Source organism: Mus caroli, chromosome 6, assembly GCF_900094665.2.
Source record: "Mus caroli chromosome 6, CAROLI_EIJ_v1.1, whole genome shotgun sequence".
In the NCBI taxonomy this organism is placed as follows: Eukaryota; Metazoa; Chordata; class Mammalia; order Rodentia; family Muridae; genus Mus; species Mus caroli.
In genome coordinates, this window is record NC_034575.1 from 30046720 (window position 1) to 30073293 (window position 26574).

The 26574-nt window shown below is 47.5% G+C and overlaps 1 protein-coding gene across 2 annotated transcripts in view; it reads right to left on the bottom strand.

Moving 5' to 3' along the window:
- Window positions 1–615: 615 nt before the first annotated feature.
- The window catches only part of Slc13a4 (solute carrier family 13 member 4), a 40670-nt gene continuing 14711 nt past the window's right edge, over window positions 616–26574 (bottom strand). For both annotated transcript variants that reach the window (XM_021164923.1, XM_029478148.1), the window contains exons 3-16: window positions 22601–22737; window positions 20524–20696; window positions 20116–20170; window positions 17398–17437; window positions 16201–16281; window positions 13262–13449; window positions 12190–12309; window positions 11038–11139; window positions 9082–9183; window positions 8271–8368; window positions 7544–7668; window positions 4425–4586; window positions 3157–3294; window positions 616–1709 (exon numbers count right to left, since the gene is read on the bottom strand). In XM_021164923.1, coding sequence (XP_021020582.1) covers window positions 1572–1709; window positions 3157–3294; window positions 4425–4586; window positions 7544–7668; window positions 8271–8368; window positions 9082–9183; window positions 11038–11139; window positions 12190–12309; window positions 13262–13449; window positions 16201–16281; window positions 17398–17437; window positions 20116–20170; window positions 20524–20696; window positions 22601–22737 — 1659 coding nt within the window. In that variant the 3' untranslated portion in view covers window positions 616–1571. The remainder of the gene's footprint in view (window positions 1710–3156; window positions 3295–4424; window positions 4587–7543; window positions 7669–8270; window positions 8369–9081; window positions 9184–11037; window positions 11140–12189; window positions 12310–13261; window positions 13450–16200; window positions 16282–17397; window positions 17438–20115; window positions 20171–20523; window positions 20697–22600; window positions 22738–26574) is intronic.

The following is a 26574-nucleotide window of genomic DNA, read 5'->3' on the forward strand; positions in this document are numbered from 1 at the left end:
CTACTCCCTAAATCACGTGACCTATGCTTGTCTTATCATCGAAGGCAGGGTCTTAGAGTTCTGTTACGGTTTAGAAATATGATGATCCATCCCAAAGATAGGAGAACCACCTGACTTGAAACATTTTAAAGCAGATTGCAAAGAGGGGCCATTGCTTTCAAGCCGGCTGTATTATTGGCATCGTGTATGGGCTTGTGGTGTGTTCATTGTTGTGACTGGCCAAGTACTGGCTGTGCTAATTAGTAAGGCAGAAGTAGTCATATTCCTGGTTAAACCTGGCTGATCACATTCTGTGGGGCATGGGAGCGTTGACTGGCATACAAGGAGCTTTACAGCTCAGACTCCTGGTAGGCCAAAGATTTGACTTAATAGATACATTGTCAGAAGAAGACTATATGCCTGGCATAAAACCTGTATACAGAGTAGGAATGGAAACAATGAGTACAATGGAGCACTGCAGAGGTCTCCTTTTCTAAGATATATTTAGCCAGCAACTGATAGTAAAATCAGAAGCGTAGGATGACAGCAAACAGGATGGAGATCCGCATCTAGCCACCCATTTTTTTCAAAGGGAAAAATGACATAGTCCTTAGGAGGAAGGAGGAGACCCCACTCTGCAGTAGTCATCAGAGACATTTATTGAGCAGTTAGAGTTTAATACATTGTAAAGAACCCAAGGCACATCTTCCCCCTCAAAGGGCTCGTGGATGCATAGGAAGGACTGGCAAGACCTTTGGGTACAACTTAGAACTTGGTTTTCTCAGAAACAAGCTAGTTATTAAATGGAGAAGTAGGTGTAATATCAGTTAATACTGTGGTCTTAATTGTAGTTTTGGTCTTCCTAATAAGACAGGTATGAACCTTTTTCCTCTCACCACACTCGCAACACAATTGAATCTCCTGTTAATGACAGTGCATAGAGAAGCTGACCTCAGGATGGTTAGTTGGTTTGTTTTCATCTCTTTCCTTTGGTGGAATCAGGCCAGCCTCTTTCTGAAGGAGAATATTATTTCTTTACAGGAATTTGGTGCTGAGGTAGGGGGACCACTGAAGAGAGATTTAAGGCAGATAAGACTGACAAAAGTACAGATTGCCACAGGGGGACCTCCTAAGCCTTAGGATCTGAGGTTACCTTTCCTAGAGATAGGACAGAAATGCTTGAGAACTTGGGTGAGGCTTCCTCCCAGAAGAGAGTCACAGGTCTCATGGTCTGCACAGGCAGAGTGCTCTGGCTAGCTCCGATTCCTAGGAAGGTATGACAGGTAACACAAAACCTAGTGATGCCGGTCAGTTTATGAGGCTTCCTCTCGGGGCACCAAGGCTTACAGTGTTTTCTGGTCTTCAAAAAGAGAGAGCTGGACACAGGAAGAGAGAGCAGCTGTAGGCTTTCTTGAGAGTTGGTGGTAAGAAAAGCAGGCAGGCTGGGAGGGAGACACAGTCCATGCGCCTGGTGGCGGTTGGCAGGATCTGGCGGCGGGAATATCCTCCATGTGGGTCTGGGGTTTATGCTCCTGGTGGTTTTCTCTGCCCAAGGCTCAGCTCTGGCTGTGCTTGGTAACTGTCCGCTCGAGTTAGGTCTGATCAGTGATGTTGCTGACTTTAGCCCAGGCTGGGAAAGCATCCAAGTGGAAGAGGCTAACTCCCCAAGTATTGATGGCCACCATCACGATCACCAGACCGATGACATTGACTCCCAGACCGGCTTTCACCTGTAGGACACAAGCCAGAAAGCCCTGGTCATTCTGAGGCCACAGCATCCAGACTGTCTCAAAGTGAGCCCCCAGACTGTCTCAAAGTGAGCCCTTCCTAGGCCTGGCCTTAGCCTTGTCCCCGTGCGGTTCTGAATCTCCGTCCCCCCCACCCCCACCCCACCCCCGTGGCTGTCAGGACTGCTCTCTTCTACCTCATCAAGTCGTACCCACGGGGGAAGGACTGGGAAGGCAGGGAGATCATGTGGGGTGGGAAAGACTGATTTTGCTTCTCCCATGCAGCACTCTTCATAAAGTAGAAGAAGCCTAGGAGGTCTGTGAGCTACTTGGGAAACTAACTCTGAGGAATGTCGTCATGCATCCAACAACATCCTGGGGAAATGCATTAAACATAAGGAGATCTCCTGAGCAGGGACTTAGAGCCTCTTAGGTGCTCATGTGCGTTAAGAACGTGAACCATCTCCTTCCTCTCCCCCTCTAAGGAATAGCTAAGGGATATGGAGTACCTGGGGATTACTTAGGGAAGTAGCTGCCACTGTTCGTGGTTAACGCCCCCCCTCCGCCCCCGCACCCCCTCTTCCCCGCAGAGAGCTACACAGGGGAAGCGGGAGGCAGGAGAGCTGAGGCAAAACAGTGTGAGCAGACTAAGGGTTACGCAGTTTAGAGGGGGAGAAGACAGGCCATGGCCTCCCGCCCCTGAAGTTGGCCCAATGATGAGCAGTTTTGATGGTGGAAAAGGTCTCCCAAAACGTCCTTGGCTTCAGCTGCTGGCTTGTATGGCTGCTGAGGGAAATAGGTTCACCTCAGCACGGGGTGATTGGACCCCGCTTCAGACCTTTGGACCTCAGTGGTTCGTATTAATTTAATTTCTCCTAGACCTGCGGTCAGCTTTGAGGATTAGGTTGAGCTGTGATTATAGGCTGCGTGGTGGAAAGTGGGCGTGTCCAACACTAAGAGGCAGCAGCAGAATGTCTCTGAGTCTGCGGGGCCTGGAGCCATCTCCCAGAGCCAGCAGGAAACCAGAATCTGGAGTGGCAGGCATGTTAGTTTGTGTCCTGGCTTCATGGCTTCCCTGCTCTCACAAGATCCCTTCTCTCCACCCTCACCCTCGGTTCATACAGTTTCTCATACTTCATTGTGTATGAATAAATCAGCACTTGTCCAGGGAAGGTTTGTGCAAGCTCATGCCTTTTGGGAACCAGGGCACAGGGTGTGCCCTGGGTAGCTTTATCCCTGTGCCTGCGGTCTTCCCGATGAGAGTTAGGGAGAGCCCATTGCTGTTCCTGGAGCTGCCAACCAAGAACCTTTTGACCAGAGCCAATCTTTCCACACGCCAGAGAGTGTGCTGAGAACCCACTATGAAATAAGAGGCTCCAGGAAAAGCCCCCACAGAGAACCACCCCTGCCCTCGCGGAATGGGGTCTGGCAGAGGGCACCTGTAGCTCACCATGTCTTTGATCTGGCAGTGCCCATAGCTGAAGACGATGGCGTTGGGGGGGTTGCCCACGGGCAGCATCACAGCGAAGGAGATTGACATGGTAACGGGGACCAGGGTGTACAGTGGATTGATGTGCAGCGTTTCGGACTAGAGGAGAGAATCCACAGCGGCATTAACTTTGAGAATAGGTGGGCATTTCCTGTGCGTGAATGTGATGGCTTGGTGTTGGTCCCCTGTCCTCTGAGGCACACAATGCTTTTTTGGCAGCCCACAAGGGCTGAAACTCCGAGGCAGTTCCAAGGATGGATGTTTGAGCTTTGAGGAGGAGGGGGGCATCTTAATGAAGTGGTTCTTGAAGTTTTAACTCTTTAGCCGAGAAATCCCTTCTTTTAAAAAATAAAATCTCATGAATAAGTGGCTCTAATTGAAGCAAGAATCCCTCATCCTTGGGGTAGAGATCTGAGGGACCCACCCAGCCCTAGCGGATAGTTTAATTGCTCTCTTTGGGATTTGAACCCATGGCTTTCAATATTGCAGTGTTTTAAGACAAGGTCTCAAAGGGCGTGGTGGCCCATTTATCTTTCATTCCTGTACTCCTCCCAGTACTGGGAAGCAGAGGCAGGTATATCTCTGAGTTCAAGCCCACGCTGGTATGCCTAGAGAATTCCAGGACAGCCAGGGCTACATGGAGAAATCCTGTCTTGAAAAGCCAAAAAAAAAAAAAAAAAAAAAAAAAGTCTCCAGTGCTGACTTGCAAGGTGACAGAGGAGGCAGATAGGGACATCTGAGCTGAGAGCCAAGGGTTGACATGTGAGCTGGTATTCCAGGGAGCAGGCAGGATTATTCTGTAGAAGATTGGTTAAGGGCTTTCATGTCCTGTTTCCAGGGGCAGCACCAAGTGCATTACTCTGGGGGCTTCGTCAACAGGCTAAGATCTGGCTTACTTCGCCCATGACTGACTGGTCTGAGGCCATGGAGTCAGGCCGATGATTGGAGGTGGTAACTGTTGTATATTTGTCTTCCTGAGATGGCTTCATTATGCAGCCCAGGCTACTCACAGATAAATTAATTCTGCTTTCTCTTTTTTGAAAAGTATGTCTAAACCCTTGACATAATTTTATTTTCCTAATCGCCATTTGAGGACACTTCACTCTTTAAACTTTGGGCGGAACTCCAAATACTGAAAGGGGTGCTCAGCGAGAGGAATAGCTACAGAAACCATCTCCTGGACCAAGCTTGGGGCCCTACCTGGCCATCTGCCAGTCTTATCCACTCACCAGGGTACAAAGGATGGGCAGGAAGATGGTGATGGTGGCTGGATTGCTGACAAACTCTGTGACAATGGACACCAGGACACACGCCAGCAGGGTGATAGCCCATGGCGGGAGGCTGCTCAGGGACAGCATCTGGTGCCCGATCCATGTGGAGAGGCCAGAGCTCTGTGGGAAGAGATGGTACAGTGAGAAGGAGGGAGTCAAAGCCAGTTCTAGAGGGCACAGGAATGCTGGCTGGGGATTGGGGTTGGGGATGGGGTACCAGGCCTCAGCTGCCCTGTCTGACTCGACCAGAGCCCATGTTGAGTTTATGATTAGATCAGTTTTGTAGCACAGAAATGTCTCAAGATTGTACAACATTCTGTCTTTGGGTTTCCTGCTCATGGGACGTTGAGCCACCTACCTTGGCCACATGATCTTCCTAGGGTGGCACCGGAGGGCTTTACCCTGCACTTTGAACTTGAGTGTGACTCTCATCCCCCTCCCAATCTGACAACCCCATGCTCTGCAGCTCTGGCACAGTGGCGAGGGTTAGCCCTCCTCTCCTAGCTTAATTTAATGCCTCTCCCATGGCATTGAATTTCTATACAAATACATCCTAGGCCACACATGCAGTTTTCATCTTTCTCTTCTCTGTGACTGACATGCTCGGACTCTTCATAGAGAATCCTAGAGACTGCAAAGGCAATAAAGAAATGGAGAGTGTGCGGAAAGCAAGGTAGGGCGTTTCACAGTTCGTCAGCGCTTTACAGTTCGTCAAACTTAAAGACCACTGCATGGTGGGGCCGCAAGCTCCCTTTGCTGAAGTCATCGAGAGCTCACGGACTTCCGGGGACTCTCACTACATCATGGCAAGCTCATAGCACAGACAAGTGGTGACCAGAGAGGCCTTCAGAATTCTCTGCTCTAGCTGAGGCGCGTGGAGAACTCCAGGAGAGGCGCACACAGTACGTGGAGACGGCGTCGGTTAATAATTGAATAGCTCTTTGCCGGCTTCAGCAGTCCTCACTGTTCCTTCTTATAACCCGTGATTACACCACGAGACTGACACAAAGGCAGGTCAGGAAGGGCCACCGGATGAGTTAGAAACGGTGCATTTTAGGACACGATGGAGATTTATTTATGATGCTATCCAAACGGTACTTATCACTAGAGTAAAATAATCTAATGATAATGACTTTTCCAACAGAAATCTTTGATACTAAAATTTAAAATAAATTGATAAATTATCAAATGAAGACTTTACTTTACTTACTAAAGTATTTGGTGTGGTGGGATTTTCCTTACCAGTGTCAAAACTCTGAGGTAACTTCTGACTCAGTAGAAATGACACAGATTTCACCTGACTTGCCCTAGTATTAAAACTAGCCAAGTCAGGGGCTGGAGAGATGGCTCACTGGTTAAGAGCACTGACTGCTCTTCCAGAGGTCCTGAGTTCAATTCCCAGCAACCACATGGTGGCTCACAACCATCTGTAATGGGATCTGATGCCCTCTTCTGGTGTGTCAGTGTACTCATAAAAAAAAAAAAAAACTTTAATAAATAAAAGCCAAAAACTAGTTGAGTCAAAGGTTTCATAGAGACAGAACTGAACTGTGGTGTCCAAAAAAAAAAAAAAAAAAAAAAAAAAAAAAAAAAAGAAAAAAGAAAAAAGTAGGCTCAGGCCAAACTTATAAGTGAGATTCAATATGAATCAATATTAAACTCTGAACATAGAGTTAGAAAGGTTGACAATACAGATACAGGGGATGCTGAAGAAACAGAGGTTTAATAGTGGCCACTGATGCAAAGAATAAGAGTCACAAGTGACTCTTAGTCACAAGTGACTCTCAAGTTAGTTCTGACGTGTGCCAAGGAAACCTCATAAAAATTCCTATGCACCTGCAGCTGGATGCTGTCGTCAGAGACAGAGGAAGGTGACCCAACATAACTCATGGACTGACTACCCCTGGACCATATTTAAATATGGCTGAAGAAAGCTGTAGAGAGGCCAGGAAGTGTGACCTCTGAGGATGGCTAAAGGAGCCTGGGAGTTTTAGCTGGGAAAAAAAATTCAACGGTGCCTATTTAATACTTTAATAATTATTACCTAGAATTCCCGAAAACAGAGCCAGAATCAACAGTGATGACAGACAGAGAATAAATAAAACTTGTCTGGAAATGAGTAATGATTCTTGTGTGGGGAGTGCCCCATCAGTGTTCAAGGATAAATGTCCTGGAGGGAACAGTAAGTGGGGAGGAGGCAGGCCTCAGGGTCTCTCAAGGTTCCTTCCCCACGTAGGAATCTGCTTGGCTGCCGATGGTGACATAGGAGTGCGAAATCAAAAGCACACCAGGCTGGTGCTGGAGAGAAGGCTCAACTGTTAAGAGCACTCGTTCTAGCAGGGGACCTGGGTCCAGTTCCCAACACCCACACGGTAGATAACAACCATCCCTAACTCCAACTTCAGGGGATCTAATGCCTTCTGAACTCTGCAGGCACCAGGTACACATATATACACACAGGCAAAACACGAATACACATACATTTTAAAATTTAAAATGCACCAAGTTTGGAGCAGTTTAGTGCATGTAAACAAAATGGCAGGAGAAGCATCCTGAACTCAGTCTGATTCATTCACAGGATTCTTCACAGAGGGATGATGGCAGAGGCCACTCTGTCATTTCCCACAAGTCTCACTGAAAAGACTCCATGCTGAGCGATCCCATTCAGTGGGTCAAGTCACCCTCTATCCACTTCCCCTGAGATTCTCTGAGAGGCTCAGTGTAGGCATGTAGACGGACAGAGGGACAACCTACTGAGTTGTCATTTGGGGTCCCAATGAGCCCTTACAACCTACCTCCTGTCAGTACTGTGAGACCCCAGAAAGGAGATGCCTATAAACCCCCAAATTCCTTCTGCGTGTCACAGCGTGGGCTCTGCAAAGGAGATATCAGTGTCTGTGTACAGTGACACCAGCTGAGATGGCCAGGGAACAAAAAGAGCATCTGTCCTGCTGTGTTGCCTTGGTGACCATTAGGCTATCCCTCGGTAACTTCTACTCTTCCCTTCAGGGTTGTGATGGACTTCTTTAGGAAGCTTTCGGACCAATAATTGACCGAGAAGAGAACCAACTAGTTACCTTGCTGCCAGAAGCCAGGGCGTAGCCTCCTCCCACCAGAATGACAATCTCCCAGGGCATAGTTTTCTGGAAGTCCTTCCACGTGATGATGGGCTCTATCCCTTTGGAGGCTTCCTGGCCTGTTCCTGCATCACAGATAGAAAGAAGTGGAGTCAGAGAAGCCCCTAAAGTAGTGGTTCTCAACCTTCCAAATGCTGTGACCCCTTGAAGTAGTTCCTCATGATGTTGTGCTGGTCTCCAAGCATAAAATTATACTTCTTGCTACTTTTTAACCTAGTAATTTCGCTACTGTTATGACTCATAATGCAAATATATGATATGAAGACGGTCTTAGGCAAGCCCCATGAAAGGGTCATTTAACCCCCAAAGGGGTTGAGATCATTTGAATCCCCCCACCTCCACCCAATAGGGTCAAGATGCACAGTTGAGCACCACTGCCCCTAGAGGCATGATTTGTAAGGAAAGGTCCAGCTAACTGGTAAATGACAGGGCTTGGTAGCTAGCTCTACTATTTGGGTTGAGGCTGAAGGGCCTTGGAAAGTGTCTTTTGAAAATTCCAACTTGGTAGTCTTTGACTAAAGCCTCTCTGCCCAACGTTGTCCCTTGACATCAGCTCCTCTGCCATCAGCCCTCTATGAAGAAAAGAATCCTGTCAATGAATCAGACTGAGTTCAGGATGCCACCCCCTCCATCTTGCTCACAAGCACAAAATGTTCACGGGTCTCACCGTCACTCTTTTTCCCAAAGCAGGGCTTCTTTGCTGGAATGAGGAAAAGCAGGAAGCCAAGGAATACAGAGACTGTGGCGTCAGTGCGGTAGCCTTTCCTAGCAAAGAGAAACACGCGACAGCAGGAAGAGAGGTGGGAATTCCCGAGAGCCACACGATCTCAGGAAAGGTTGTGGGGACACCAGCACCTCTACCCACGACACAGTCCAGCAGTGACAGCAACCGGACTTTTGCCAGTTGTTGGGCCATGATATGGCAGACTCGTGGGCAGGATTACAGTCTGGAGACAGCCTCCCTAAGGGAGTCTTAGTGTAAAATTGCCAGGTAGAGCTTGAGTTCTGGGAGTGATCAGAGTTGTTTAGATAATAGCAGAACATGGGTTTCTCTCCTGTGAGGACCACACACCCAATGTTGGTGCTGGGTGAGCTTATGAATCCACAGTAGTGAGTGGGGAGCCTATGTGTACCCCTCGTGGTGGCTTCTTCCTCTGTAGGCTTCAGACCTGAGGTCACAGTCTCAGTAGAGCTAGTACTTTCTAGGGTTACCCACTTCGTGCTCTTAGCATCCTAAGATTAGGTAAGGCTCCAAGTGCGTATGTAAGATGACTAAGGTCACACACTGGTGAATGGCAGCCCCTGGTTCCAACCACAGACAAGGACTCCCAACATTGTGTTCTCTCTGGGCCCTATCCATACTGCCACTTCTAGAAAGAATAGATTTTTCAGGGACAAAATGCTTGTTAGGTTTGTGTAACCCGTGGTTATAGTTTGAGGAGAGAGGGTGGGCTTCAGAAGGAGACCGTATCACTTACTTTTCAAAGAAAGAATCCCAGCCAGGGACAAAGCCGGGCTCCCGGGTAAACCACAGCACCGTCATCAGGATGAAGAAAAAGGCAGTCACCATCTCAGGGTAGCTGTCAAAGGTAGCAGAAAGATCCTCTCAGGAACTGGGAGCTTAGAGCTTTTTCAGGAGGCTTCTGGAAGCTCCTATCCAGGCCGCCACTGACATAAAATACAGTCGCTCCTTAAGCATTAGAATGGCTGGCAGTGAATTAGGAAAGAACTCACAGGATGTTAGAGACAACAGAACCTTGGAGAAATGTCGGTGGGGTGGGGAAATCACAGTAGCAGCATGAATACATCAGCTTACTCTTAGCCTCTCCAGAGAGTGCCAGACAGTGAGCACCTTCAGCATCTGCCTGTGGGATCACTGACTGCTACCAACCAACGCTTTCAACAGTTTACCATATATCTTAGTTTTCATTGATCCCATCACCTGAGACTGGCCATGTACAGTGAATTATTACCTATTAAAAATGGGAATATGCATTTTGATGCTTATTCAATAGAGTCCATGACAATGAACAGGTTTTGGTGTAACTGTTAAAATGAGATCCAACCAGTAACAGCCATGTTGCCACAGCAGAATCAATGATATGGGGACATAATCAGAGCAGAAGGTTAAGTGAAAATAGACAGGATCTACAACTATGTTGTAGATGAACCTTATAAAATATATATGAACCTTATAAAAATATATGCATTATACGCACACACACACACATATATATGTATATGCATACATATGCATATATACATACATTTATTAATATGCACATCCTGTGGTACTGAGGCTTGAACCCAGGGCTTTGTGCATTCTCAGCAAGTGCTCTACCACTACATTAACATCCCTGTCTCCCTTTGACTTTAATTGATATAGTCTAAGTTGCCCAGTATGTTCTTGAGCTTACCCTCCTGCCTCAGCTTTTGGAGTTAATTGGGATCATAAGCCCAGTTTAATCACATAATTATACACACACACACACCCCATGCATGCACATGCACACACAATACGTACATTCCCAGGAAGGAGTATATAATGCTAACAATTAACATTAGGACACAATTTTACCATTTTACTTTTTCCTTTTACTTTCCCATATTTTATAGATGCCATGAACATTTATTCATTATAAATTAATGGTTTAAGAAATAAAATTTCGGGCTGGTGAGATGGCTCAGTGGATAAGAGCACCCGACTGCTCTTCCGAAGGTCCAGAGTTCAAATCCCAGCAACCACATGGTGGCTCACAACCATCCATGATGAGATCTGACTCCCTCTTCTGGAGTGTCTGAAGACAGCTACAGTGTACTTACATATAATAAATAAATCTTTAAAAAAATCTTTAAAAAAAAAAGAAATAAAATTTCTCTCTCTCTTTTTTTATTTTTATTTTTATTTATTTTTTTACTTAAAGTTTTGTATAGGGAGCACTCTGAGAGAGGAGACAGAACATTAGATAGAAGGTGTGCTGGGCACTGTGGGTCTACCGATGTTGTCAGTAATGTCTTTGTTCTCATGTCTTTAAGTCTACATTTGATGTTGTCTAATGCTCTAAATATAGTACCAAGGCCCCCAGCCCTCTGGGAGTGATAGCTGGATCTGTGGCTCCTTTGGGAAATGCAGGAGCCCTGGCTTTGTAAGGAACCTAGCATGCCCCATGGGTGGCTGTGCTTGCTTTCTGTTGATTTTTCTCCAGCCATGCCACCTGTAGATGTTCCAACCATATCTTGGACTCTGGAGATAGAAGGGGGGGGGAATCACTGGAATCTGAGCCAGCATGGCTCTGACATTAAATAGCACCTTCTGAATGCTTAGATTCAGAGTTCTGGAAAATTCTGTCAATGTGGGGGACTCTGGGCACAAGGCTGCTGGCTTCCTTCACTGTCACACTGGGTCAGGGGAAGGGGGACGGTGTAGCTCTTACCTAATGTCTCCTAGCTTCTCATATTCCTCCCGGATCCTCTTCTCTGATAGCTCCTCCCTCCTGGTCTTCTTCTTCTTGCTCAGAGAGCAGGTCTCTTTGAAGCTAAGAAGGGAGAGCAAGCCCCAAAGTAAAACATGCTCCTGAGGTCACACACACGCTTCTCTTGCTGGGATTACTTTGTCTCATCCCCTGCATGCTGCCCCTCCTCCTTCTGTCTGCACAGCTTCGGTCTGTTACCCAGCCTCTCTTAGACACCCCCTGGCCTTTGGTCATATCCATTTGGACATGGCTTGGGTGTCTCAGTATGCAATTATGTGTGGTCGGTGTGCAACTGGGTATTTCTGCCTAGCTGCTTCCACACAACAGTCATGAGTGGAGTCAGAGTGTTGAAGGATGTGTGTGCACATGTATGTGTACATGTATGCACACACTTATTTGTCTAGAGACAAGGTTTGCCTGGGGAAAAAAAAGTAGAAGATGGTTTTATATTACAATATTGGCCTGTGTGTGCAGCCTTCATTGGTTTGGCAATAAGCGGGGTAAAAAAGCAAACATCCCTTGGCCAACAGAGTGATGGGTCCCTAGGCAACTGACTAGCACGCCAGCATATGCATTTTCCTCTTTGGCATTTAGGCTGATCAAATTTAGAGTAGACTGATGGTTATTAAGAAAAAGGCTTACTAAGCAGTTTAATATTAGAAATAATATTTCAAGGGTCATATCCAACTTATCATTTTGGGAGATATGAACACGTTCCATACAATCTGATGAGCAGAAGCCACCACTGTCTATAGAATTAAAGCTAGGTCAGCTTTACTTAGAATCATGTTTTTAAGAGCACTTTGGGTTACTCTGTACGATCAATGAAGCTACACCAGACACTCTTCGGGCTCTCTATAAATCAGACATGTCTGCTAGCCAAGTGGTTAGAAGTAAGAACACCTCATTATGCACAGAGAGGAGTGCAGAGTTCATGAAATAGTCAAGTCTCCAGGAGAGACCACGTCCAGCTCCCAGTTGCGTCCCCTGCACTCCCAGAGCGCAGACTATTCGTTGGTTCTGGGCATGCCCACTTTGAGCAGAGCCTTCCCACTTGAACCCATAGCCTTTGGGAGAAGCCTGGTGCTTTGCCAGCAGGGCCCTGGTACTCACTTGCAGCCCAGGAAGAGCCAGTGCATCCAGAACCAGCTGACCACCAGCATGATGAGCGAGATGGGGAAGCTGAAGAGGAACCAGGTTCCGAAGTTCACCACCTCCGCCGCTGGATACTGGCTGGAGGGTAAAGACCGGATGAGGGGTGAGGGGAGAGGAGCAGCTGATATTTCCACGTGGTGTTTGGGGGAGGGGATGGCCAAGAACGCCTTCAGAAGACATGCAGCAGGGCCAAGGGCAGAGGAAACTACATTATTTGGAACCATGCAGGCTCAACTGTAGAGACACACCTCGGCTGCTGCTCCTCTTCCTCTTCCTCCTCTTCCCCTTCCTCCTCCTCCTCACTGGCACTCCCTCCAAAGGCCACAAAGAGCTTTCTTTCTAACTCCCCCTTCTGCTACCCCGCCTCCACCATTCCATTCTGCTTTCTAGTTTCCATCCAGAATGAGTTTTCAAAGCTATAGCTCTGACCTCCTCGGCCCTTCCTTCAAATTCCTTGAACGTGTCTCTCGGCCTTTCTTTTGGGTGCCGTCCAAGCTCTCTGTGGGCCTTGCCAGTCTCTGTCATCTGTCCCTCTCCCTCCCTGGTCCCCATGTGCCCTGACATTTCATTTAAGTGTCCTCTTCTTGAGCCTCAGACCCCTCTCACTCCAGTAGGTACTTTGGAAAGCTCTATCTAGTTTACCCCACCTGACCATCAAGGCGGCCCCATCGGTGCCTCCTCTTTGGAGAGGAATCTCTGTGGATGGATGAGCTCTCTGAGCAGAATCCTGTGCTTGGCTTACTTTTTCCACTAGAGCCTCTCTGCACTGGCTCCTGCCATGTCCCTAGCACTCAGTCCCGTTCTGGCCCAGCCACCAATAGAGGGTCTGGCCCAGCCACCAATAGAGGGTCTGGCCCAGCCACCAATAGAGGGTCTGGCCCAGCCACCAATAGAGGNTCTGGCCCAGCCACCAATAGAGGGTCTGGCCCAGCCACCAATAGAGGGTCTGGCCCAGCCACCAATAGAGGGTCTGGCCCAGCCACCAATAGAGGGTCTCACTTGGTACCCGGTGACGGAGTGAATTACTTACTTGTTGAAATGCTCTAAGAAAATGAGGCTGGTGGAGGTGCCTATGATGGTGGTCAGGCCACCAATGGTGGCAGCATAGGAAATGCTCAGAGAAAGGCACTTGCAGATCATTTGGTCATGGTGGGATCTGTACTTCTTCTTGTTCAGTTCTTGGTTCTTGGAGCTGGGGGTCGGGACTCCTGGTTTTTCCTGCCAAGGGAAAATCAGTGAACTCCCCAGTCAGCTTGGGCTGCCCGGCACATGAAGCCAGAGGGGCAGGACACACACTGGTTCAGTGGACAGATACTGAACCTCAGCATCAGATGGATAAACCCCCATTCCTTCTGTGCTAACTAAGCCTGCTTCTGAGCTTCAGTTTCTTCAGCAACATCATCTATTTTCAGCCACACAGATGTACAGGGCAAAGGAACGAATATACACAAGACATTTGGATGGCTTCCTGGCCTTCTTTGAGAATGGTGTGTCATTGGGCTGTAAACCATTTAGCTTACAGGTTAAGCGCACTGACTGCTTTCCAGGTGACCTGGGTTCAGCTCACAGCACACCTATCAGGTGGCTCACAACCACCAGTAACTCCAGTTTCAGGAGATCTGATGCCCTCTTCTGACCCTGTGGGCATGTGGTCTACATATATACATGTAGACACTCATGTATACACATAAAAATACATACATTGTTTAGACATGATAAGCTATTATGAGTTTTTTTTCTTTTTTTCATTTTTGGAGATGGGTTTAAAGGAACCCCAATTAGCTTCAAACCTACTATGTAGCTGAGGGTAGCCTTGGGCACACCATCCCATCCTTCCATCTCCTGAGTGCTAGGATCACAGGTGTCTGTCACTACTCCTGGCTTGTTAGGATTTTTGGTGTTATTGATGTTATTAATAATGGACAGCATTGTTTGTTTCTCACATGAACTCTGGTAGTGCCCCACGTTGCTTTCTAGTCAACCGAAGATGCTTATTTGAGTTTTTAAATGTTTATTACTCACTTAATGTGTTGGTTTATTGAGGTTTATTGATTTAATGTATGTGTATGTGCTCTGTGTATCAGTCACCCCAGGGAGACCAGGAAAGGACGCTCTGTCCCCTAGAGTTGCTATATTCAGTTGTGAGGCACCCTGTGGGTGTTGTGAATTGAACCCAAGACCTCTGCAAGAACAGCGAGTGCTCCTCACTGCCGAGCCATCTCTCCAGCCCCCAGATAGTTATTGTTATATGGGGGTGGGACAGTAGTCTCCCTGGGGAAAACCATTCAAATTAAGCTTGGGATGGGGCAGTTTCTCAGTGTAGAGCATTTGCCTAACTTGTGCAGGGCCTTGGGGTTGCTGTCTGGCACTGCAGAAAACAAAGCCAGACAACCCTCCAGTTACAGAGGAAGCTAGCTTTCACGAGGAGAAGATGGTACACAGCATCCCCCCCTTCCCACCTCATTCTTTTCTCTTTCTTGTGTGTTGACCTTCACCCTCCCCTTTTGCATATAAGCCTTGGCCTTGGCATGATCTTCTCAGTCTTGCTGTGTTGCTTGTTCAGTCAGCTCATTGCCTCAATGGCTGGACTAAAGAAGAAGGTCTCCCACCCCATACCACCCAAGCTGGCCTCCCTCACTCCTTCTCTAATTCTTTTCATTTTAAAACTTGTGTTCCCCTCCCCCTCCCCCATAGTCTCTATTAGTCCAGCATGGTCTCAGAATCACTATGTAGCCAAGGTTGGCCTTAAATTCCTTGTTGCCACCCACTTTCTAAGTGCTGGGACTCTCCAGGCCGGCACCACCATGTCAGACTTGGACAAGTCTGGTGCAAATGTCAGCAGGCCAGGTCGTAAGAACACCGATGGGAGAAGAAGTCAGCTTGCTAGGCTTCTCATGGTCCTTAACTGTGGCCAAAGTAAGACTCGGGCACTTGTAACCACTGAAAGATTCCCTGTCTGCTCAAGCTGGAGAGGACCACTTAGATCGCCAGGATTCCCCTGATCTTTTCTTCAGGTGATATTTATCCTGAACCCGAATTCATGATCCAAAGGCAGCTTTCTACTGGCTTCTGTTTTGTAGCTGGGAGTCTGCCAGCTTGGGGTTAGCCACGTGTGCTCAAGGAGACTGCATTGGAATATAGATGCTATACTTTCCGGCTCTCCACTGCTAGCTCTTGGTTTCATCCCTCTACCTCGATTGCAAGGATGAAGCTCCAAATCCCTATCCCGTTGTGCCAGGACTACGGAGAAAGTGCTTAGTGCTATGGTTGGTGCAATGATCATGGAACAAACATTCCATAAATGGTGACATTTATTAATGGTGATGGTGAAGGACGTGAGACAGCTGAGACCAAGGGCCCCAGGTGACTGGAGCCTCTCCAGAGCAGCCTCAACATTCACTGTATTTCTGCATTTTGTTTCAGTGATACAGCAACAGGAAAAGATTCATTTGTTCAGAAAAGCAAGCATGCTCATAATCTCAGGGCACTAAAGAAAGTGTTTGCAGTGGGGACTGGTAAGATAGCTCAGTGGGTAGGGCACTTGTCTCATGGCCTGGCAACCTGAGTTGAATCCCTGGAACCTACATGGTGGAAGGAGAGAACTGATTCCTGAAAGTTGTCCTCTGACCTCCACATTGGTACCTGCATACTCCTGTGAACACACACACACACACACACACACACACACACACACACAGTGTAGTTAAAAAATATTTATAGTGCCATTGAAATGCCTTCGGAGAATCACTTGAACTTCAAATCTATCAACCTAAGCATTTCCAGTTGAAAAACCTGTGGCCCAGGAACTAGCACATCTTAGCTCTTGGTGATGTCTAGTGAGCCTGCCCTCTTTCTGCGACACACATGTCAGACATATATGTTAATGACAGCTCACTAACCAGAGGCCTTGACAACATCAGGGCCAGTACCTTTAGGAAGCATAAGATATTTCATATAGGGTTCAGTTACCTGTGATGGCTGCTGCTTCTTCTCTTGCTGTTGGTTTGCTGTTTTGATGGATTTGGTGACCATGGGCACACCATTCAGATTCTGCTGGGACAAAAGCCATCACAGTTAGGAAGAGGATGTGGTCCAAGTACCTAGAGAGATACCACTTAATTGTCCCAGGGCTACCCTAGGGCTTGCTACTATGACACTCAGAGGCCTTGGCGGACATTCCTGAGAGCACCGCGTATAGGGCCAGGCTCCATCTTTACAGCTTCCATCCAGCCAGGGGAAGAAGCTCTGAAACCTGGGGATCACAAGTTTGTCCTTATAGGTAAGACTAGCCTTCTGGGAGTTGGTGGAGATGAAGAACTCTATTACTTTTTAAGAACACAAAATGTTAGAAATAATCTGCCATAATGAAATCCAGATCTAGGGGATCCAAAACTTTCTTCTGGACTTTGCAGGCTCTGTACTTTTGTACATACACACATAGGCACAGACACACACACACATACACACATATGCACAGACACATACACACACATACACACATAGGCACAGACACACACACACATACACACATATGCACAGACACATACACACACATACACACATATGCACAGACACACAATACATACACACATATGCACAGATACATACATACACACATACACACATATGCACAGACACATACATACATACATACATACATACATACATACATACACACACATAAGAAAAATAAACCACACAGTTTAATTGACCATTTATACTTCTTATGAAAAGATGTAAAACCTTTAGGGAAAGAGGATGGGATTTAGCCACTGCATACAGGTAAACCCTCCTCTCTTAAATATTAATATTGTACAAATGGAATTCCCATAGAGAAAAATAAAAACCCCACGATTAAACATGTGGTTCTTGAAATTGAGATGTCTGAATTTTGGTTAACATAAAAACAGTTCATTTGCATTTCACTTATTTAAATTATATTGTCTTCTTTAGCTACCCAGGGCTCAGACCTGGGGTTCAGAACCACCGCACCCTTGTCAGAAGCCCGGCTCTTCTTATGTCCAGCCTGGGTGAGCACCTCTCCACTGTCAATCCACTGAGGTTGCTGGCCTGTAGGAAAAGCTACCAGGCATCTTGGTGCATGAGTTATCATGAGGGAGTTCCAGGAGATCTCAAAGCCCTGGGTGGGGGAAACCAAGGTCATACCTTGTTCTGCATCAGAGAAGTGAAGTCTGCAGCCGACGTGCTGAAAACAAGCAAGAGAAACAGAGAAACTGTAGTGGATCATGCTTGGTGAGAGAGATGCTCTTCCTCGTGTTGGGTGCTTGGTATAAGGATCTTAATCTTATACTCAAGCTGTCTAGCCCACAAAGAGAACCAGTTTTTCCTTAGTCTTCCCTGACTCCCGAGATGCGAGACCAGGGTCTTGCTTCCTCCCAAGGATGGAGTGGCAGCTTCATTTGAAGTGACACACCCATATTCCTAATAATTAGCCAACATAGAGGGCTGATGGGGGAAGGCCCTTACAGTAGACTTCATTCCTATGACACTATCAAACCTCATCACAAATCCAGACTACCATCATCTCTTTACATCATCACTTAGCACTGGGAGGTCGGAAGTGGGTGCACAGGGGTCTCCCACTGTCTCACTGGAGAACCTGTACCCTGATGGTGTCCTTACTACCTGACTCAAGAAGGCCACTGCCTAGAAACAGAAATATGGGACAGCTTATCTGAGGTGACAGCAGCAAGATGGGAATGAATTTTGGGTCAGTGACTGTACCACAGAGAGGGGGCAGTCAGCTGTACGCACTGAATCTTTCCTACATCTGAGGCTTCCTCAGTCTTTTCCTTGGAGGAAGAGGGACAGAATCAGAGCCCTTGACATACTGAGTTTTCAGTAGCTGTATATGATCTATGTCAGTTGCATGGACTATGAGCCTAGCAGCTGAAGGCAGATGACACGCTGGGCAATCACACACAGGACAGAAGGCCCTGTAATCATCAGCATGTCCAGGCTGCATCAGTGGGAGCTGAAGGAGGGTTCCAGAAAAGTGTTCTTTGGAGAATGTGCTGTCATGTTTTGCTTCCTTCCTAGACTGGCTGAAGAGGGGAAGCTAGGACCACTTCAGAAGGCAGGGGAGGTACTGGTCACAAGGAAGATGACTAAATACCTCTGGCTCCCATCACACAGAGGATTCTGAGAAGTTTAGGTACAGGTGAGCTTTTGTTTTAGACTTTTGTTACTGATACGGTGTAGCCAGAAAGGCCAGAGAGGAGAGTAACTGTGGTCCTAGGAGCAGCCTTTACTTCCTGTGCTCTTCAGAGCACCATCTCCTCAGGGAGTGGACACACAGGAGAAAGCAGGACTGGAGCCATTGCCAAAGCACTGCCCTGAAAACAGTGACCCCAGGAAACAAAGAGGGTTAGACCATCACAACACTGGGAAGGACCGAGATCCATGGCCGTCCAAGAGCCAACAGCCATCAGGCCTGGGTGGCAAAGAGGTCACCTGTGAACCCCGAAGCAGGGTGCTCACAAGTGACAGAGCTAGAGCCGGGGTCTCAGACAGGAGTCTACCCTTTGGTCTTTTCTGTTCCCTATGTTCACCCCAACCCTGGAGACTGCAGAAGCAGCAGAGTGAGGGGACAGTAGAAAAGGGACAGGGGGAGCTGGGGCAAGGGACAATGAAGGGTCAGTTCCTACCCCACCAACTCTCATCTCTTCTTCTTCAGGCTTGGGTCTAGAGGGAACAGCTGTGGACCCACAGAAAGGGAGAAGCCTTGGAAACAGCAGAGTTTGGATATGAACCTGGGCTAGCCTGTTGGGGATCTGAAAGTGAGATCACTGTGCCTCTCTGAAGGGGCCAGAAAAGCTGTGGCATCTGCTTGAGATACCAAGAAAGGCAGAGGGCAGCAAGAACAGGGTGACCATGGAAGACAGTGGGAAGACGAAGAAGATGATGATGTTTCTGGCTGGGTCCTCTCCATGTCTGTCCCTCTCTGCGTCTGTCCCTCTCTGTGTCTGTCCAGCTCTATAGGTTGAGTTCATTCAGTATGAGCTCTTCATTTTTTTTTTTATTTAAACGGGCAAATTATAAAGAACCATTGTGAAATACAACTTTTAAATGGGTTGTATTCGGGGCTGGAGAGATGGCTCAGCGGTTAAGAGCATTGTATTGCTCTTCCAAAGGTTCCGAGTTCAATTCCCAGCAACCACATGGTGGCTCACAACCATCCATAATGAGATCTAATGCCCTTTTCTGGTGTTTCTGAAGACAGCTACAGTGTACTTACATATAATAATAAATATATGGGCTGGAGCCAGCGGGGCCAGAGTGAGCAGAGGTCCTAAGTTCAATTCCTAGCAACCACATGATAGCTCACAACCATCTGTACAGCTACATTGCACTCATATACATAAAATGAATAAATCTTTTTAAAAAATGGATTGTATTCACCATGGAATACCCTTAAAGACCACATATGTATGTATGTATGTATGTATGTATGTATGTATGTACTCTGAAAAGAAGTCAGCTGTTGATGGACCCCACAGCATTTGAATGCTCAAGACCATGTTTCTCCTTTCCTAGCTTCACCTTGCTAGAGCATCAAACAGCCTGTCAACAACTGTCCCCCAGTATTCTAACTGCATTAGTACAGATGTAGTTGTACTTGGCAGCCATAGGGCGGCTCCTACATCTACTTGGATTTAACTTGGGTCTTTGTATTCCTCCTTATTCCCAAGTGTTCTGGAATTAGGGGAGACCCCCTCAAGATCTTCAGAGGTAGATCCTATGGATGGGGACAAGATGGCGAGCTTGGCACATGCATCTAAAGGAGATGATTTGGTCTTATCTTTCCAGTCCTCTCTAACGGGCCCAAGAGGCTCCGTCTGGGAAGAGGATGGTCATACTCACTCTTCATTGACAAAGATGAGTTCCATGGATGTCTGTCGGTTGTTTACGTCAAGACCTAAAGTGGTAAAGAAACACGGGAAGTTAAAACCAATGCTGCAGTGGACCCTGTATGTGGAAGGCCAGGGGCTCAGGGCAGGGGGCAGAGGTGTGATAGCCTTCTCCCCTTCTCTCTGCCCTGAAGGCATAGTGGGGCTGTAGATGCAGGCAGACCCCAGAGTTTTGTAATAATGCTTGAGAAATTGGGACAAAGAGAAGGGGTGGAGGATGCCTGTGAGCAACGTAGGAAGAATGAGAATGGGCTAAGGGTAGCTTGGGTTGTGACTGCTGGCATGGCTAAGAGGCTCCAATGAAGATGGGCACCAGGTTGGGGGGGGGAGCAAAGGGGAGATGGGCCCCAGCGAACTGTACCCATGAGCTCAGCCTCCTCAGTGCTGGAGTTGCCGGCCGTCAGCTGTTCCTCCTCAGCGTTGATGAGCTCCTGCAGCACCGCCTCCACGATGGGCATCACCATGGCGGTGGTGGAGGTGTTGGAGAGCCACATGGACAGCATGGTGGTGCAGCACATGAAGCACAGCAGGAGCCTGGAGGACAGGGACGTTGGGCAGAGCGTTATCCTGATGAATTATGACCCTAATGAGCCCCCAGGTGCCATTCACCTCTAAACTCCCAGAGCTTGATGCGGGGTAACCCTTTATTCAGCATTGGTCCAGCAAATGATTCCCATGCCGTGGCTAGTGACCTTGGCCAGGAAAAAAGCTTTTAAAGAAGGAAGGGCTAGCTTTGATAGAAAGGATCCAGGGTAGGGACTCAGCGGCTGTTTCTCTGTGTGGACGTTAGGTGGAGCTCTGTGGTGTGTCTCTTATGCATAAGGGGATCTTTTTCCCCTCCCCCTGCAGCCAGCAAGTCTAGGGCACCCCATGCTCTGTGCAAGTCAGCACAGTAATTTGGGAGCAAACAGTCCTGGCACTTAGTTCTCCCACGACTTGTCCCAGTGCCAACTAGCTGCAAGGATGGCCACAAAGCCACAGTAGTCTCCCCTGTCCGTGTGTGTGTGTGTGTGTGTGTGTGTGTGTGTGTGTGTGTCCAGCTGGTCTCTGAAAGCGTCAAGCTTGGAGGAGCACAAAACAAAAATAACCTTCAAATGATTTCCCTTTGACTTTGAAGCACGGTGCAAAGCGTGCCTGGGCAGACCTGGGGCTTGCTGCCTAGGAGAGGTGGAGACAAAGATGACTTGTTTATACTTCAGATGACTTTGCACAAAGGGGACAGCACATGTGTGGATTGTGCCCAAGCAGGGCTGAGTCCTGGCAGTGTTTTGTTTGAGCTGAGAGCAACATAGCTCTCATGTTTGGCACACCCACTGATATCGAGCCATGATAGCAAGCCATGCCGGCACGTACTTGCTGGGTAGTGTGGTAAATAGGGAAGAAGGCAAACCCAGACAGGTGGACATTCTTGTTGATAGGATAAAGTTTTCCAGAGCTATGCCGGGGCTGGAGATGTGGCTCAGGGCTTGAGTGCTTGCTTAGGGCAAGGATGAGCGATTGCTTCATTCATTCTCTCCACCCCTCCCCCAGTACCACAAGGGAAACAAAACAAAACACAGAACAGAGACAAAGGAGCCACAAGGTCCCACTATGTTGGAAGCAATGCCCCTGTGTGCCTTGGGAGCAGAGTGGGCAGAGAAGGTTGCTGGGCCTGGGTGGATATAGCCATAGTTAGCAAGGCTCTGCTTCGCAACCTGGGAGGCAGCGGGGCGGGCTTCAGAGTTCCAACATATTCATTTAGCTGAAAACAGTGCTACATTGTTTCTAGTCTGCTCTTCCAGCTGGTGCAGCAGCTTACATAGATTTAGGAGACCATAGGAGTAGAGAAAGGGAAGAGGAACAACGGAGATCCTGTGCAGTGGAAGCGAGGCTCACACAAAACTGTCCACCCTGATGCCCTCACGAATGCTGTGAGGGTGAGGATGGCCTCTTGCTGGCCCTATTGATGGCCGAGTGGAAGGAGAAAGAGGGAGCATGTGAGGCATGGTCAGATACAGCAGGCCTGATGGATCTGTGGTCTGAAGCACTCCCCCACCCCCACCCCACACACTCAGCAACTTGGGTGGATGGGAAGAGATGTTCGTGGCTTCTTAAATGACAATGGAAAAGCCACCCAGTTCTTTGACCTATGTGCACTGTAACCCACAGGCAAAAAAAATTGAGAAACTGTTTCTGTTTGGTCCATTTTGTGTTTTCTCACAAGGCCCTCAGGTGTTGCAAACCTGCTGTCCTTGCGGTCCAGGTTGTCAAGAGAATTCCTTAGATTCAGGTGATAGTAACATCAGGGCTACCATTCAGATCTGTATTCTGTGGTTATCAGGATCACTCCTAGTTATCGGGATCTCTCACACAGGTGCGGGAGGTGGGAGTCCATCATTCTGGTGTCATCCCCCACTTAGCAGAGGAACCACTGCCCCAGGACCCCACACGTGACTCACATGCCAGGCTTGGCTCCCGCCATCAAGACCATGCGCAGGGCGATGCGCTTGTGTAAATTCCACTTCTCCACAGCTGCTGCCACACAGATGACGCCCACCAACAGCAGCGTGGTGTTCTTGAAGTACTCAGCCGCCACCTGTAGGGGGCGTCAGGAAGACCAGTCACCAGCTGGGAAGAGGCCATGGGCAGGCCAGTGTGTTCTCAGAGGCAGAGGCTGGTGACGCAGAAGCAGCGAGGGGAGGCTTATTCAAATAACTGGGTAGTTCCTTATCTTCTTCAGCTCTGACATCAAACCCAGGGTCTCTCCCACGCTGGGCAAGCATTCTACTACTAGCTAGAATAGTTGGTTATTTAAAAATACCAACTCCGCTAGGCAGTGGTGGTGCATGCCTTTAACCCCAGTACTTGGGATGGAGAGGCAGGTGGATCTTTGACTTGGAGGCCAGCCTGGTCTACAGAATGAGTTAAAGGACATCCAGTACTATGCAGAGAAACCCTGTCTCAAAAACTAAGAACTAGACGTACTGCCACACTCAGTGGGATAGAATTCTTGAAGGTACCTTTACAATTTTTACTCCCCCCTCCCCATTTCACTCAAATGAGAAAGAACCAATACATTAATAAAGAAAGAATAAAATTATATTTTTTATCCTCCACTTTGATTAACCCTCCCTTCTCGTCCATGTTGTCTCCCTGGTACATCCAGCCCCATCCCTGTTGGATCCTTCCGTTCCCAGAATCCCTTTCCTCATCACCTATGTTCTGCTACATTCTCACTTGGAACATTCTGTCTTTGTCTCTGGCTGTGCATTCGGAACAGGCTTCAAAGCCAAGTTCAGGCCTGGTGCCCTCCAAAACACCTTCCTTTGCTTCTAAACTCTGATTGTTCCCTGGGGACACTATTAATTCCTTGCACTGTAGAGCACTCAAGGCTAGGCTGGGATTGTGGCTTTAGTTAATTCCATACACCATGGAGTGCTCAGGGCAAGGCTGAGATCAGGGTTATACTGTAGTTGGCTGAGTTTTTATATCTACCTCTTCAGTCTTTTAGTAAAACCTTTGGATTGCCAACAGTGGAATAACATGCAAAAGTAGATACTCAATAAATAATAGTCACATAGTTAGAGGATCCATGGCAAAAAAGTGAGGAGATGAACTTTTAACTTAAAATGTCTTTTAAGGTGACAAAACAAGAACAGTTTTAATGGCAGGAAAAATAATTGAGCCGTAAAGGACATTTAAGTATAGTAAAATATGTGGGAGTCAACAATGTTTATATAACCACACTAAGAGTTATCTTTGATTATTGAACATAAAAAAGTTGAGGGGCTAGGAAGATGGCATGCCAGAAAAAAGAGTATGTGCCAGCCAGCCTGAGTATAGGAGTTTGAATTCCCTGGACCCATATTAAAAGCTATATTTGGTAGCATGCATCTGCAATCCCAGTACTCCTGTGGGGGAGATGGGAGGCAGAGACAGAGTCATCTGGAAGTTCTTGGGCCAGCTACACTGTCACACTGTGGCAGAAACAAGAAACAAGGTGGAAAGCAAGAACTATTTCCTTAAAATTGTCCTCTGACCTCCACACCTACACTGTGGCACATCCATGTCTGTAGTCACAGTCACACACACACACACACACACACACACACACACACACACACACACGCCCCAAATACAGCTAGTTGCTGATTAGAGAGTGAAGTGAGGCACAGTGAGAGATGTAAGAGAACATAGTTCCGGTCTGTCATCATGGGAAGTGTAATCTAGTAATGACCAGAACTAATGCAACAGCATGTCGGGATATGGTGATTTAATGCCAAGGGGTAGCTGAGTTGAAAGGCAGGGAGTCTGACACTGGATGGGAAGGACTTGGTAAAAGTGAAGAAGTAGGAAAGGAGTCTGCTGGCTTTCACGATCGTTTTTAAACTTTGTTCAAATAACTCAACATAGTCACAGCAATGGCACCTGCTCCGTAGCTCTTCTTTCTTTTTTTGTCCCATGAAAATGTCATAGGCTTGAATTGCTATGATTCATGCCTGTAACCATTTTCTAGGAGGCAGAGACCTGTGCTTCTGGTTGATCTAGCTCTTGTTCCAAGCTTACCTCTCAGCTGATCACGGTCACTAATGCTCCCAGAAGCATAGAAGGTCTTCTACTATGAGTGGCTTGAGTCCTTTCTGGGAAAGACACTGTCCTTAGGAGGAGTGAGCAGAGCTGGATGCTTGTAGGCTCTGCTGTGGGGATCTAATTCCTTTGTAGTTTTTTTCTTAGACCTCTGAATTAGCTCAGGGAACCCGATTGTATTTTCCTCTGCCTGCCAAGAGGGAACCCCATAGCAGACACAAGACAGAAATTGTGGGACGCAGTCCCTCTATCACACTATGACCTCACTCTCTGCTTCTGAACAGTTGATAAGAACACATTTTTTTCCCCTGGGAGGCTGGCAACAACAGTGTATTCTCCGTTTCTTTGGCATGAGACATCCCCTAGCACTATTTTGTCTGTGATGTCTTTTAGAAGGCTCAGTGAGTGCTACACAGGGCAAGACTACTCTCTCTGGGTCCCACCCTAAGTAAGAAGAGGAACTTCTGGTAGACTAGAGCACCTTCTCCACACCAGGCGCTCTGCAGTTTGCATTTGAGTTCTGTGCCAGTTCTCCTGGACATATACTGGCTGTACCACACCATGCGCTCTGCAGTTTGCATTTTTGTTCTCCTCCGAGTTCTGTGCCAGTTCTCCTGGACATATACTGGCTGTATTTAATTCTAAGATGAGCAAACTCTGAGAGTTTGAGGAACGTGTCTTAGGTCAGAGTGCAAGGGCAGAGGCAGGGTATCCAAGCACAGATGAAACTAAAACCTATGAGGTAATATGCTGTATAAGGTGGATCAATGGGAGCAGACCAGCCAGTGTCCAGAAAGCACTGGCCAGCACACATTTCCAACCCTCACCCTCACACTCCTGGCACTGGCTGTAACTGCTGAGGCCTGGTGCCAATCAAAGACTTCCTGTGTGTTATTAGCTTTGTTTGTGCTGTTTTCCCATTGTCTGATGGTTTTAAATCAATTCAAGCTCTCTCCGAACTCTTGTATCCAGGGGCCCTAGATATAGGCTGAGCATTCAAAGGTAGCATCCTAAAGTAAAAAGAGGGAGACTTCCAGAGCCAGCCACCCTAGGGATTCTGCAACCCTCCTCAGCTTTATTTTTCTCATATAAATGAAAAGCAGGGTTATGTAAATTCCCACCTTGTAATGTTGCTGCCAAGATAAAAGCCAGTTTTGCAAACCTAGTTAGCATGGCCTGCCACATTAACAAGCAGGATTTCTAGTGCCTCTTCTTGTTTCTGGGTACTTGCTCAAAGCCTGACCTAGTCTGGGGTGATCAGTAGCACACTGAGCAGGCTCATGCACAGAGCAAAGCCACAGGGCTGCTCTTCACAATGGTAAATGAAAACCCTGTTCAGGGGTGGGGTCTACAACCTTTCCAGTGCACTGACTTCTCTTCCACAATAAGATTTACTTATTTAGAGCTCCTCCAGGGAATCTCTAAGTCTCCAAATTCCTGAGGATTATCTTAACCATTTTCTAAAGTGTGATGTAGTGACAGTTTTGGAATTTTGGTGTCTGAAAAATACAGAAATATTACAAGAATATGTCTTTGTTTAAATCTCAGGTGTGGAGTATGGGGCTGATTCAGACTGTCCACAGCAGCTGACTATGATTTGCCTCGTGCTCTAGCAGAGGTGTGGCTTTGCCAACTGCAGATAATTTCTGCAAGTGTGTGACATTTGGAAATCTGGGGACTTTTCAAAGGGATATAAATTCTAGGGCCCGAAGAAGCAGTGTGGGTTGTTGGTTGTTGTTGATTGTTGCTGGTTTCAGTTTGTTAAGTGGTGTGCTCAAATAAGAATCAAGGAGGAGAAGGAGGAAGAGGAGGAGGGGGGAGGAAGAAGAAGAAGGAGGAGGAGGGA